The 15,732-nt window shown below is 31.9% G+C and overlaps 1 protein-coding gene across 4 annotated transcripts; it reads left to right on the forward strand.

Annotated features, from left to right (window-relative positions):
* The first annotated feature begins 10,103 nt into the window (after positions 1 to 10,103).
* Positions 10,104 to 15,261, forward strand: LOC129887022 (zinc finger CCCH domain-containing protein 53). Of its 4 annotated transcripts, none has more exons than XM_055961958.1 (10): positions 10,104 to 10,546; positions 10,879 to 12,132; positions 12,214 to 12,393; positions 12,487 to 12,672; positions 12,752 to 12,846; positions 12,974 to 13,216; positions 13,349 to 13,508; positions 13,721 to 13,945; positions 14,274 to 14,353; positions 14,495 to 15,261. In XM_055961958.1, the coding sequence occupies exons 2-9, from the start codon at positions 11,063 to 11,065 to the stop codon at positions 14,305 to 14,307; spliced, it is 2,193 nt and encodes a 730-aa protein (XP_055817933.1). In that variant the 5' UTR covers positions 10,104 to 10,546; positions 10,879 to 11,062; the 3' UTR covers positions 14,308 to 14,353; positions 14,495 to 15,261. The 4 variants fall into 4 exon arrangements, with proteins under 4 accessions (XP_055817933.1, XP_055817934.1, XP_055817935.1 ...); XM_055961959.1 differs by having other exon boundaries at positions 10,105 to 10,546; positions 13,724 to 13,945; XM_055961960.1 differs by having other exon boundaries at positions 10,106 to 10,546; positions 13,721 to 13,824.
* The last annotated feature ends 471 nt before the right edge of the window (positions 15,262 to 15,732 follow it).

The following is a 15,732-nucleotide window of genomic DNA, read 5'->3' on the forward strand; positions in this document are numbered from 1 at the left end:
GACTAATAGAAAGCCCGAAAATAGAAGTGTCCACTGAAGTGCAAGGTGAAGATTCAACAAGCATGCTGCATTTTGAGTTGAATTTTACATACTCGCTAAATAATGAAGTCATGTACTTCTTTACTTCTGCTTGTATAGATGAACCATTTTCCCCAAACATCTTTACAAGTGCATAGGTAACTGATTCAAGCTTGTAACGAGTATCCAAAATACACGAAATAAAAATTATCTTGTTCATTTTTGCTGAATCTCCCCAATACTTGTTAAATTTTTCTTGTATCTTTTTTGCCATATCGCTTAAATCAATGTCTTCGCTTGCCATCAATTGATTCAAATAAACAGCAATCGCATAAATTTTAAGAAAATATATATTTAATGTAACATAACGTGATTCAGATATTTTCAAAGTAAAAAGATAAAATATCTCAAGAAATCTCGTAATTCTTTTCACATGGACTCAATCACTACTCAAAAGTTCACCGGTAGTGATTTCAATTTCAACATAAGAATTTTCAAGATAATGTCTTAGGCCAATTTCACGGGAAGCATAATTTGAAAATGCATTCTCAAATTCAGCAGCCCTATCAATATCAGATAGGTGGAATTCCACCAAGTTGGAACGTCTAAACATAAAGATTTTTTGCAACTGAGTTGTTCATCGTCACAACTTTCATTGAAATTTTTTCAACCTCACAGGAGACTGCCTAACATATCTAACTACATGTTTAACACGTTCAATAGTCAAAGATCATTCTTTTAAACCATCCTGGACAACAAGATTCATGATATGAGCCATACACCTCACGTGATGGTGATTACCGTTCATCAAATTAGTCCTCATTTTTGTTAATTGCTTAGACAATTTTATTATGGTCACATCATTTGAGCTTGCATTATCAACTGTGGCAGTAAAGATCTTATTTATCCCCCACTCACGTAAGCACCTACTAATAGCATTTGCCATATCTTCACCTTTATGGCTAATAATAGGACAAAAATTAAGTATTTTCTTGCGCATGTTCCAATCACTATCGATTCAATGGGCAGTGATACACATGTAATTGATTCTTTGTATAGAAGTCCATGTGTCAGTAGTAATATAAATTCTCTTTTTTGTTTGTATAAAATACCTTCTCAACTTTTGCTTTTCTTTATTAAACAGATTAAAACAGTCCCTAGTTACAGTACTACGGGAAGGGATCCAAAAATAAGGTTGAGACATTTTCATAAATTCTTTAAAACCTTCTTTTTCGATAAAGCTAAAAGGAAGCTCATCAACTATTACTATATGACATAAAGCCTTCCTACACTCTTCTTGGTCAAATTTCCAAGAGACAACAGCTACATCATACCCTCTAGAATAGATTTAAAGCCTATGGTTGATTGTTTTTTATCAACAAGAGGAGTAGGAAGTTTAGGACATGTTAACAAATGACCAAGAAGAGTCGACGTACCATCTCTTGACTTAAAATAGTACAACTTAGAGCAATGGCTACATTTTGCTTTTGTACCTTCGGAAGTTTCAACTTCTGTAAAATGATCCCAAGCAACATACTTTTTTCTCTTTTTTTTATCACTAGTTGTAGCTAACAGAGTTATCTCAGCATGACTTGCTGCATTTGAAGCCTCGCTTTTATCTATCACCTTATCACTTGTTCAACCATGCCACGAGTTTAAGACTTTGAGTCCCTGTAACAAGAAAAAACAATTCAATAAACAACCAAATTAGAATAGGCAAAATATGATCGGCACAACAAATAGTAACGAAAAATACATATAGCACAGAAAAATAGAGAATTTGTTAATCCAAATACAACACAGACACATTATGGTAATGAAAGCAAAATTGAAAATAGAAACAGAGTAAAAAATGCAACACCTTTACATCACAGGGCTGGAAATAGATGAACAGATAGTCAATCCAAATGAAACTCTTGTAAAAATAAATCGACCATGCAAGACCTTGTAGTTCATGTATTGAGCCAAATAAATCGATTTGTAGTTTTTGATTTTATTGAGCTTCAATTTTACTTTATTCTAGAAATTGTTCAATTATCTAAGATTGCTTGTTCACGTATACTACTGCTTCAAATATAGTAGCGCAAAATAGAAGAAACCCCATGGATCAGAAGGGAAAAACCTATTATGATCTTAAGCGGAAAAAAATACTCAAAATTTACCTTGCGTGTAGTAGCAGACTAGCAGTTGCTGAGTTGTTGTGGTCTTGTGGTTTGCAATCTTCTCTTGACAATTGACGCCGTGTAAAAAGCAAAAACAAAACTAGGAATTCATTAGTTGAAAGGAAGATGACAACAATTCCGTTCCTAGTTCCTACCCTTTGGCCTTTAGGTAAAATTAGGGTATAGTTGTTGTCTACTTTTCTTATTTACTAAATGGGTGGGCTGGACTTATTTACTAAATGGGTTATGGGTTGTCTTATTAACTAAATGGGCTTGGCCTGTTGAGGGTTGAGGCTTATTTTTAGGTTTACAAATTATAATTACCATACATATTTTATATGTTTAGGGATAAAAATATAATAAAATATAATAAATTCTTAACAGGTTAACGGTTTATCCAATAAGAAAATTGAGTAATCCTCCCCCCACACCGATAAGCCATTAATTATAAAATTTAAATCCATTCCCCACCCGTTAATCCGATAACCCAATACCAATAAGCCAATTTTGCGGTTGGTTTATCGGTAACGATCGGTTTTGAACAACCCTACTCATATGCCTTTAATTTGATAGGTCATGGACCACCTAATTCATTATAGGATGAGAGATATGGCCGGGTGAAGTTGACCCTAGTTTGAACTCAAGTCCAAAACTAAATCAGAAAGACACTTTCAACTCATCTTTTAGATAAAAGCATAGTACGACCTTAATTCATAATTAATGCACCCGCATACCAAGGAATTGATCCTAATAGTATGATAAAAGAGATTTGTATATATTTACCGCAAATATTTTTAGTAAAGACAGGCTAGGTCGTTACAATCGTTACAATAAATAAAAATAAGACACGGCTTCCACCATAAGAAATGAAAAGTAAAAGTTGTTGGAGACTCATCTTCATCTTCATCTTCACCTATGAAATATCACTGATCCTACAACCAAACTATGTCAAGTGGCATAACAAAAGTAGTATCAGTATAAAAAACACGTACTGGTAGGCATTATCAGTCAAATCGATACCCACTACATAATTTAAAGAAATCAACAAGTAGAAGTATGCTCCTAAAGAAATACACTCGACAACCTTTATGCATAAACTCTTGTCATTTCCATTAACCTCATTAAAATCGTTCAAGACTAAATCTTATCCTTTCTAGTTGGTTCGCTGCCAACTCTAATCCAGATCAGGGCCTAGCCCATTTATCACATAGACGAGTTTCTAAACTACACGACTCATTAGCTTTATATAATCAGTCTACTACAATTAGCTTTCGCACCAACACCTGACTCTAGAATAATTAGAATATCGATCAAAAGAGAAAACCATTTAGCTGGGCAAAGGCTCATATTCTAATCGCACTGGTCCGGTGTGGCGGGATCTATCCCCTTTGAGCGGCCTGTCTCGAGGCAGAAACTTCGAATTCTCTTCAAATCCCCCCTTTAACATATGTGCCCACAAGACATTAGCAATATCTGACTTTAAGTCGCTAATTTTACTTAACAATGCATCGATTGCTCTCCACTTATTTATCCACAACTTCATGCCTACGATGCGAACAAGTTTAGCAACCATAACATAATCCGAACGGGCATATACATGAACACATTATCAATTTACCATTTCATAGCAATATAAAGTTTCACAATTTAAATCTTAGATACAATAGTCAATATGATAACACTTGAGCGGATGAGATTCGTATATCTTTACTGCAGATATTTCTAGTAACGACGGGTTAGGTCGTTATAATTACCCTAAATAAAAAAATAAATACAAAAATTTAAGGTCAAATCTTATCTTAGTATTAGGAGTTCCTTTAGATTAGTGTTACATTTCTTTGAATCTACTCAAGCCTTAGCTTTTTATATCCTTAATGAGATCAAAACATTCATAAAATGATTTGATGTCCTTAAATTATTTGGGAGATATTAAGATCTTGTTCATTGCACAAAGGTTAGGACTTTTTTCTAATGACGAATGTGTCTGGGTCAATTTATGATATTTCATCGAATATTACGTAATGGCTTCGTTAAAGCTATCAAACAAGTGATAGCTGAATGAAAGAAAAATTACTACTAGGGATATAAATGGGTGGGGGACCCTTCATAGCATCAGGTGACCAAGTATGCAATCTTATTTGTGCATACACTAGAAAAAAATAATGTGATTAGCTTGCTTGAATGAATCTATTTTTCTTGTTATGAACAAGATGAAGCTCTTACTCGTGTCACACCTACAGTAGCAGAGAGTTTAATAAGACTTTCGGATAAGAAAGATCAATCCTTATGTGGCGACATCTTCATACTAAAATACATTTGGAATTTATACCTCAAGTGGTTGAAGAGATGTTCGGATGCACCCAAACAACTCGAACTTTCAAAAAAAAATTACCATGCGATAGGGCACGAAAAAGGAAAGACCAAACACTTCGCCCTAATGAGAATGAGAAACGACAAATTGAGAAGATGAGGTGCCTCGAAACCCCTCATTTAGGCGAGCCATATTTCAAAATGAAAGTTAACGAGTAAGCAAAAAATGTAAGCGCTCTAGGGAATTATGTAGTCCATGCTAAATTAATTGTATCATGGGCCAGAAGAAAGTCACTGATTCAAATTTGTGGAAGGGCTTGTTTTTTCCCCTGTATACCGCACCTCTAACAAGGAGCGAGAGATATTAATTTCTTATCATGGCATCAAATTTAAATTTATTCCCACTGTTAGTTTACCTGATGTTGGATCCAATATGTTATTGTTTACCCTTTAAATATTCGGATCAAAATATACAAATTATTAATAATTGAAGTTATATCAATTTTCCAAAAGGATATTTTGTATGTGAAAGGAATTTGAATTCAGGCTTTACGTTTGTAGAAATAATCAAGAAATACTTTTCGTGACTCTGATGCTATCCACTAAGTAAATAACTATCATTAAGGAGAGCGAAAAATATTGCATTTTTCAAATCGATTTTCATATTATGAGCTAAATTTTTAGATTGAGTTAATCTGAAATCTATTTTTTATCATAGATTAATTGGAAGTCCTAATGTCCTTTTAAATACGACATAATTTACTAAAATGACAAGTAAAATTAAGGAACTAACGTTGGTTTGTCTCCTAGGGAAAGTGTCGACTAGAATGATTATTATGTAGCCAAAGAAGTGAGTACGTCTAGTGGTCCTTGTAACCCAAAACTTTGGAAGCAAATAAAAAATAAATGACTTTTAATTGTTTAATTAATTTTGTAGGCAAATTAAGTGGAGCTACTAAAACTAATGTGGCATGTAAGTTAAAAAAAAATGATGAGTTTCTGTCGAATTTGTGTATTTTCGATTAAGTGATTTTTATATTATGAAAAAAAATGATTTTTAAATTGATATAAATATAATTAAGTGATTTTATATAAGAAAATTGACTTTTGTAGTATGAACCTATATTTAAGTGACCTTCCATGATTTATTCAATATTTGGATGATAAAATTCTTGTATTATGTTATTTCCATTTTTCTTGGAGAAGTTTCCTATTTAGGAAGATGGGCTAATTGTAAAACAATCTACGATGAAGAGTTGGTCCTCTAATTTGGAATATACATTTTTTCCCTTAAAATATCATATATATACTCTCAACTATTTATGAGATACTTAAATAAGTAATATATCAAAGTAGAACCTAAATCAAAATGAAACCTTATTCTAAATTTTATTTTAGTGTCGTACCACTAGACCTACCTGAATTAATTATAATTAGTAAAGTTTAATTCATTGTTTTTGACAAATATAATAGACTACCCAAAGTGTATGAGTTGGATGATCTTTACAAATTTATAGGTAATAAATTAAAATAAATAATGAGATTATTCATTTTCAACTATACAAATCATTATGTCATTGTGTGTGGGACCATAATGAATAAAAGGACAAATGACCAAAGAGAAAGAAACCTAGAAATATGCCTCCTTATGAGATTTATTTTTGTAGCCTTTAAAAATTAGTTTTTAATCGCATGATGTTTTTTTGGAAGAGATTTTTATTTTATACGTTAAAATTTCAAAAAAAAAGAAGAGAGAGACCATTCTTCTACTTAATTTGGAAATGACTATAAGAAATCATTTTCTCAATTCTTTCTATTCTTTTTTTTTAAAATCATCTGTTATTCAAAAAAAAAAAATCGACAAAATTAAATTGATATATTGTAAAAATATTTCCAAGGAAAATGAAAATACTTTTATTATTTTTTAATTTGAAATTAAAAATTGAAAATTTATACTCTGAATATCTTAATTTAAGTATTTTAATTTGATTAAACGTTGAGTTTAAAAAATAAAAATATACATAATTCTTTAAATTTCATCATCAAACTTGCACATAAAATATTAAAATATTAAAAATTTTATTATAATTTAATAAATTAAATAAAAAATAAGACACTTAATTTGAAGGAGTGAATATCAAACATGAAGAGATCTTATTCATGTTCCATACAAACCATCAATACCTTTTTATTTTACTTTAGTTTTATATTCTACACATTGTGGCTAGTTATGATGACAACTCTTTCTCCTTTCTTTCCTTTCTCCATTATTGATTGACATTATACTAATCATAATGATAATAGAATCAATAATTCAATCCCACCCCCACCTCATTAATCATAGTAGTATATTTTTAAGTATTATTTTGTGTATAAATATATGAAAAGAATGAAAGTGAAAGGTTGGACCCCATATGTTGGTGGCCCCAGATATACAAGACTTATTACTGATCCCTAATGATGAACTTAAATCATTTATATAGATAAAGCAAAGAGAATTAACAGTACTAGCTGCTTTTATGTTTCTCTATTTTGGGTAAATATTCATAAACGATAAGAAATATTTTTTCAGTCTCAAAATACTTAATGTGTGTCTATAAAAAAATAAATAATTAAAGATGTATTTAATATTTTAAAATATTAACTTTATTTATTCTCTTTATTTGTCATAATTGAAGTACTTACAATTTTTCAACCAATATGATTAAAAAAAACAAAAAAACATATATATTAAAAATTTTAAAATAATAAATATTTTTAAGAGTAATTTAAAACGGAGGGAGTACGACTTTTAAATGTTATTTCCATTCCACATTTTTTCTGACACCTCCTTTGTGTCAAACTCTGTCAAGAACTTTTATCATTTTTACAAACAGTCACAACTATTATGTTTAATCTAAAAAATTTCATATGAAATTCACAGTTTGAATAAATAAAATTTATGTAAAAATAAAATATGAAAATAAAACTCCCACATATATAGGTGAAAATAAAAGTTCCACAAGAATAGTCACTTTTTTTAACTTCTATAAATACGAATACATTATAGAAATAGTGTATTCAAGTTGCACGCGTGTTTCAGATTTTGTTATATTAGGATAGAAGTTTTTTTTTTTTTTTGTAATTCCTAAAAATTATACAAATAATAACTCTGAAAAGATACTAATTCTTTGGATTTTCTTTTATATAAATGAAACTCATATTTTGATTGTAACTTTTTTTTTTATTTGACTAAATATAATGATATTCTAATCAAGATTAGATAAAGAAGAAATATACAATGAGAAAGAATCAACATTGCATCTAGAGAAGAAATAAATAAAATTTCAACAAAATATTTTATGTATTTGACTCAAAAGAGAAACAATCACAATTGAAATTATAATATGTATTTTGGCTAAAATTTTTCTTAATTTGTCCAAAATAAATAAAGTTTCAACTAATTTGAGCCTGTTTGAATTGATTTTTGGCTTATGATTTATAAGCTAAAAGTGTAAGTTAGAAATTATAACTTATAACTTTTGACTTATTTTTGTTATTTTAATTTAAAAATTAATAGAGATTATTTTGATTATATGGCAATTAATAATTGAAAATGTCCCCTAGAAGTTGATTTTTATTTTTTATTTTTCTTTCTTCTCATGAGTCTAAAAAAAACGTGCATTCACGCTTTTTGTCAGATCAACGTCTAGAGAGATGGAGGACAAATAGTCCAACCTAAAATTTAGGTATGCATTGCATAAAATAGAACAAATTTAAGGGGGTTTCGATCGCTTCTGTCTTTATTAGTTTGATATAAAAAAGTGATCATCACCAATTATCAGGATCTGTTTGGCTATGTGAGATAAAATTATGATTTAAAATTATGATATGAAGTTGAAAATTTGTTTGGACATGCAATTTAAATTTTTAAGTTATATCCTTTGCTCATAATCATAAAAATCTCACAAGTTATGAAAATTATTAAAATTGCCCCAATTTTTTTATACATTATTACCAAATAAGTTAAAGTTTATCACAAAAATATACAATACACTATCACATGTCTATTTTTAAAAAATATAATATTTATTAATTGAGCTTTAGTTCAATAAAACAATAAAATTGAACTTGAGTTGTAGTGTATTACTCCTTAATATAATTCTCATACATAATACAGACGATCTCTTCATTGGCCGTACATTTCTCAATCATATGATTGAAAAGTCGAACTACCATAGTTACTTTGTATTATTTGTTGATCAATATCATTAGTAACTGTATCATCATATTCAAAAGGTGATAATAAATAAGTAGGCATTGGTTTTAGGTAATAATAAATTTGGTTGGTAAGAGTAATTGTTATATCTTGATAAAAATAATTTAAAAATTGATAAAAATAATAATATCAATTATAAATTTTATTTACATATGAAGTAAATGATTGATAGATATGAAATAATGATATGAAATTTTCAAATTAAATTTTTTAATTTATTCAAAATTTCATCTCATGATTTAAATTTATGAAATAAAATTACATGTTTAAATACTAATTATATTTCATTATTTCAAATTACAAAATAAAATTACATATCTAAACACCTACTTAATTAATCAAGTTGTTCAATGAAATTACAAATAAAAAGTTATAGTGAAAAGAGTTTGAATATGCTCACAGCATTTAGGGATGACTATGAGGCGGAGCAGATTGAGTTTAATCCGTAATTTTTTAAAATTGTCCCATCTCATTATGCATTATAATTTATTTTATTTTAACCTGCTCCTCCCAGTTCTGCATAGACCCCTTCTATATAAATTCACCCTGTATAAATTTTTAAGTTTTTTTTTCTTTAATTGAGTTTAATATGAAAAATAAAATTCATAATTTTTTTCAATTTTTGCTAATCAATATCAACAACTAATTAATTATTTTTAGTTAATATTTCAATAATTATTTCTTAATCGCTAATTAACTGTTTCTAATTAACATTTTAACAACTAACAATTCACTGGACACGTCTAGTTTAATATTTTTTTTTAAAAAGTTAAAACTAAAATCAAAATTTAATATAAAAAAAATATATTTTTAATTTTTAGTAATTACAAAGATTTAATTTTTTTAAAGTTATTATTTAGTACCTTAAACCTGCAACCCGCTCCACATAGCTCTAAACCTGTTCCGTACCTACTCCGCCCCGTTTCATTACCATCCCCAGCATTGTGTTAATTGCTCCCTTCGTCACATATTCATTGATATTTTTTTATACATACATGAAAAAATTATAAACAAGAAAATAATTTTTACGAAGTTACTTCTTAATTCTTTTTTGGAATTCTATAAATAAATGAAAATATTTTAAAAAAAATTAATTAATTCTTTTTTAATTTAATAAAATAAATAATTATTTTTAGAAAGATGATCAACTAATATAGCACGGAAGAAAGTACGGTTAGGGAAATGATAATGGAGGACTGCTCAATAATGAAAATCCCAAGTGGGTCCCACACCTGCCATGGGGAGCGTGTAATACACTCTCATCAAAACCGCGGTTGGGGGATTATTTCACTTACCCTTGTTTGCAGCAATAATTATAATTTATAGAGAAAATAGTAGTAGAGGAAAAATGGAGGGCTCACTCACTGTGTCAGTAATAAGGCAATTGGAAAGAGAGGAACGTGCACCAATTCAAATTAGATCTGGATCCACTTAAGCACACCACACTAACTTACTCCCCTCTTTCTTGAAAGATTTGTAATTTTTGTACGTATAGAAAGAGAAAAAACAAAGCTTGTTTTGAAGTGGGGGTGAGGTGGGGTGATTGGGAGGGGGTTGTGTTTGAAATTAAGTGGTGCTACTAGTATTAAACATTTATGGGGTTTCTGTTTCTGTTGCTGTCAAGCTGGTGCTACTGCTGCTGCTTCTTGCAGGCTGCATAGAATAGAAATAGAGAGGGTTGTGGTTTAATTTTTTCCTTTTGAAGTTTGTTAACAACCCCATGTAGGGAAAATTGGATGAAAGTGGAAACAAAGAGGAAGTGAAAGATTTTGTAGTAGAAAAGACACTTCTTTTATGGGTAAAGCTCTAATCTTTATGTTTCAATTTGGTAATAAAAGAAATAAAGAGCAAAGAAAGAAAGCTTTCAGCTTTATTTGTTCTTATTTCTTTTATTTTTGTTTCTTGGTATTTTTTTTGTCATCTGTGCTTTGTTTGTAGTTTGTTGTTGTAACTACAGCTTTCAGTTTTCTTTATAGAGAAATACAACTACTTATTTTCCTTTCAATTAAGGGAATCCTCTCCTTTTCTCATCTCTCTGTTCAGCCTCCTCTCTCCACGGGAGATTTCTACCTTTAAGAGTTTTACACTTTTCTCTTAATATATTTTCTTTTTCTTGGTTGTTTTATGCAGGAAGAGTAAGAGAAAGGAGAAACTTGAATCCTGTTAACAAACAGCTGGTGTGTTGCTAGTTGGTTGTGGGAAAGAAAGGATTTTTACTTTGCTTTTCTTGACAGTCTGTACTTTAGGAAAGACAAAAAGGAAGTTTGAGGGTTGGAGTTTGAATCTACTACCAACCCAAAGAAGACAGAAAGTTATGGATGCATATGAAGCTACAAAAATTGTTTTCCAAAGGATTCAAAATTTGGATCCTGAAAATGCCTCAAAAATCATGGGGATTCTTCTGATACAAGACCATGGTGAGAAAGAAATGATTAGATTAGCTTTTGGTCCAGAAGCTTTAGTTCACTCAGTGATTCTTAAAGCAAGAAAAGAACTTGGTCTTTCTTCAAACTCACCTTCTACACCTTCAACTCCTTCTTCACCTTCGCCTTTTGGTGGTTCAGTGTGTTTTTCAAGGCAGAATTCTTCTTCTTCAGCAACTTCTGGTAGGATTCTTGGTGGTTTAAACCTTCCTTCACCTCTTAGCATAACTAGTAACAACAACCACTCTTCAACTGTTTCTGCTTCTTGGAGTACTACTCCTAGCTTCTCTGAGTTCCAAGAAGCTGATTTAGTTAGTCCTAGTGCTTCCAACATCTCATATGCTGCTGCCAGTACTAATGGAATAAACAATTCCACTATGAATTCCTCTGCTCCACCCTTTTATTGCAATGGAGAAGTAGACTTGATTGATGAGTTTCAACTACAGGACCAACTTTCCTTCTTGAATGATGGGTCACCAACCTTGGGGCCTAAGAATCCTGATGTTTATTACCAACAACAGCAAGATTTAGCCTCAAGTCCAAGTGGGGATTCCATGCTATTCTCATCATACAACTGGGGTGGTGGCTGCAGCTCAGTCAACGGCCTCTCTCATAGAAGGAGCTGCTCTGTGAGTGATATTTGTTTGGGGGCTGATGACCCAAGTGGAGGACTTGGCTGGAAACCTTGTCTCTATTTTGCTAGAGGGTATTGTAAGAATGGAAGTAGCTGTAGGTTCCTTCATGGTGCTGGTCCTGGTGAGGCTGAAGTTGGGTCACCAAGCAAGTTTGAGATGATGGAACATTGCCAAGAACTTCTCAGATCTAAGTCAGCTCACCAGCAAAGATTAGCCTCAGCTTCTCAGCTCGTGGCTTCTTCTAACTTCCCTCTCTCTCCCATGATTGCTAACAAATGCATCAACTTTCTTCAGCAGCAACAGTTGCAGTCTGCTGAGAGTCCCAGGTTTGAATCCCCCCTCCTTACTGTCTATGTGGTGTTAATAAATTGGAACTTTGGACTGATCTTGATGTGAAATTTCTACAGAGCAGCTGCAGCATTGATGATGGGTGATGACATGCATAAGTTGACCAGAAGTCGTTTTGAAAGGGGGGATTTTGGACTGAATGGTGGAGCTGGAATAGCAAATCCAGGTTCAAGGCAAATTTACTTGACATTTCCAGCTGACAGTACTTTCAAAGAAGAAGACGTTTCCAATTATTTCAGGTATTATTGGTTTGAAAAATTCAATGAATTAAGGTTGGCCCCTTCATTTTGAAGTTTTGGTTTCTTAAATCTTGTTATTCTTGATTTTTCTAGCACTTATGGGCCTGTTCAAGACGTGAGGATTCCATACCAGCAAAAGCGGATGTTTGGTTTTGTTACTTTTGTTTATCCAGAGACTGTGAAGACCATTCTTGCCAAAGGAAATCCTCATTTTGTATGTGATGCTAGGGTGCTTGTCAAGCCTTACAAAGAGAAGGGCAAAGTCCCGGAGAAGTTTAGGTAATAATCCTTATATTAGAATTACTTATGAAGTTTTTATTCTTTATGTTGATAATTTGTTTTTGGGGTTGAATTGTAGGAAGCAACACCAACAGCAGATGGAGAGAGGAGAATTCACTGGATGTGGTAGTCCTACTGGTTTAGAGTCCAGTGATCCTTATGATCTTCAGCTTGGTAAGTAACAAACATTAGGAGTTGATTTCTGATATTCTTTTATCATTAGAATGTGATTTCTCCCCAAAAGTTTCAACTTTTAAAATGCTAGTGTACTTATTGTGGTCATTTTTGAAAAACAATTTAGGTACAAGAATGTTTTACAATACTCAAGATGCATTATGGAGGAGAAAATTGGAAGAACAAGCTGATCTGCAACAGGCAATTGAGCTCCAAAGCAGGAGATTGATGAATTTACAGCTTCTTGATGTCAAAAGGAGCACCCATCATCGCGCCCTTTCCATGGGTGCTGTTATCCCTTCCCCACCTCACTCTCCAGGCTTCTTCAATCAAAATATGGTTCGATACGCAGACTTTGGCAGCCGAGAAGGTACATCTTACGTTTTGCTTCAATTGAGTGGAATGAATGCAGATAGATTTTGCACTAGGTTGAAATGGTAGCTCAGTTGATTGAATAATAACGGAAATGGGGTGTTGATATTTGGTGTTTGTTTTGTTGCAGAGAATGGTTTTGCTCCAAAAATGGCCAATTTTGCAGCTTTTTCTGCTGACCAGAAAAACGGAAATCTAACTGCCAAGGAGAGAGAATGCTTCACAGCAAAAGATGAAAATAGCAATGGCAATGAAAGTTCCAAGAAGGAAGCAAGTGATTTTCAAGAAAGGTAATTGTGATTGTCTTATTATTGTAAATTTGCCAAAGCTAGTATCTTTTTTACTTTTGGATACATGTCTCTGTTAATGGAAAATAAATATCTGATAAACCAAAGTCTTTCTTGATGCATTTGGTTATTTCTCAAATGAAGTTACTGTTGCATTTCTGTGTTGTCTTGTTCTTTATTCAAGTAAAATTTGATAACATATGACTTAAATGCAGCAGCTCGGAGCATAATCTCCCAGATAGTCCATTTGCATCCCCTAAAGCAGTTGGAGACTTCATTACAACTTTCTCAAATGATACTGCTGGAGATGCTGACAAAGGTGCTGGATTAAATGCATCATCCTCTGCTAACAATAATATGATCCCTTCTTCCTCCTTGTTTCCTGCTACTAGTACACTAGACATGACTCCTTTCAAATCATGTTACTTCCAAGTGCCTAGGTGCATTTCACCACTCAACTTTCGTATTTTCACCTCTTAGTTATTTACATTTTCTTTTTTAAAAAAATGTTCAAAGTTACCCCTCTACATTAATGGAACTCCAAACGCAGATCGCGTGGATTTCACGCGTCAAAATAATTCAACGTAAATGGTCGTGCAGGGGTACTAACAATCTAAATGATAATAACGATATTTGTTGTCGTATAGGGGTATTATCTAAACGATAATAACAATATTTCTTGTCGTATAGGGGTATTTTTGACCGTTTTACGTATTTGTTATATATTTGATTATTCTAGTCAAATTCCAATAATGGCGATTAATGCAGGTTCCCTTCCGGACATGGCGCCATTGGAATGTAGGCCTGGACAGCTTGTTATGTTACGTAGTTTAGCTTCCTTAGTTTAGGTAAGTTGTCACATTTTCTTGGCTCATTAAATAAATCTTCTTTCACTTAGACACCAACATCTTGGTACTTGGTTCTTTTATTGATGTTGGTTGCTTGTTTTTGTTTTTTGGTTTTTTTCTTGTGTGTTATTGTTTCCACAGGAAGGAAAGAAAGAAAGATGACGAATGTAACCAACCCCAAAACAAAAAAAATATTACTATCAAGAAGCAAGCCACAGCATCAGCCAGCAAAACACATACACTACTTATTACTATTATTATTATACAAATATGCATAATACATAAAAAAAGAAGAAGGAAGAATGATGTGTGACAGCCATGTTGTAAAATGTATTTTCAGTATCTTTTTCCATATTTCTCTTGGTAGTTGAGGCTGGATCCACATGTTAAAGAAAAAAAAGGAAAATTAGCCATAGGAAAAAAAGAAGAAAAATCCATAGCATCAACCTCTTTTGGACTGTAATTTCCTTTCCTCCTTTTCCTAAGAATTATTGGGTGTCCACTTGTGTACTGAGACAACCCAAAGGTTAACTAGTGTTTATTTTCTTTTTTTGTTGTGTTGTTATAATCACCTGTATAGAAGATGATGCAGAAGGCAGAAGAGTAAATCAAGACTTCAAGTCAAGGAAGTGAAATATATGTAATTTCAAAATACTCATTTTAGTACAAGGAAAAGGCAAAAGACAAAGGAAAAGGGGAAGCTCTTTTGTTTGTAACTTTTATTCTATGCTTTTGCATATAGAATTTATATTAGTAAGTGTCTTTACCATATATTAGCTGCGTTCTTTTGTAATTTTCCCGTTTTTTTTCTCAACTCTTTGTTGTAACTTAGATAGTGTATCAATCAAAATGTAAACAGACAGAAAAAAGGAGGAAAATGGAGGAAGTTTCATAAATTAGTGCTTTGATTGGTGTCTTTTTCTTAATGTGATTTGCTTTTTATTATTTCACTTTATAGGAATTTGTCTTTTTATTGCTGTTGTCCTTTTCTCCTTCTTTATTTTATTTGTGGGGGTGGGGGTACAGGGGTCAACATACAGACAGACCATCACATGGGATAGTGCTGACACTTGAGTGTGGGTCCTACTAATCAATATTAGTAATTTATTTTGTCATGGTTTATAGGTCCCATTTCACCAACACCCACGTGACTATCCATGTTCTCTCTCTTTCATTCTGCGCATGTTGTACAATGTGCATAAGTAGTTGTACCAAGTTGTTTTTTTTTATTTTTAAAAAAACTTTTTCTGTTGTCGAGGACAAACGTAGATGTAATGTAAAAGTGTTAGATATGAAGAAACAACACAGATATGACAAAAGAGTGAACGGTTCAGAGGAATCTTTAGGGAGCAGTGACTTTTTTGAATGTTGTTGTGTGT

The sequence above is a fragment of the Solanum dulcamara genome, chromosome 4, assembly GCF_947179165.1.
Source record: "Solanum dulcamara chromosome 4, daSolDulc1.2, whole genome shotgun sequence".
In the NCBI taxonomy this organism is placed as follows: domain Eukaryota; kingdom Viridiplantae; phylum Streptophyta; class Magnoliopsida; order Solanales; family Solanaceae; genus Solanum; species Solanum dulcamara.

Coding starts and splice junctions, on each gene's coding strand:
- LOC129887022 (XM_055961958.1), top strand. CDS start 11,063: ATGGATGCATATGAAGCTACAAAAATTGTTTTCCAAAGGATTCAAAAT. Junction 12,133..12,213: donor CAGTCTGCTGAGAGTCCCAG/GTTTGAATCCCC, acceptor AAATTTCTACAG/AGCAGCTGCAGCATTGATGA. Junction 12,673..12,751: donor AAAGTCCCGGAGAAGTTTAG/GTAATAATCCTT, acceptor GTTGAATTGTAG/GAAGCAACACCAACAGCAGA.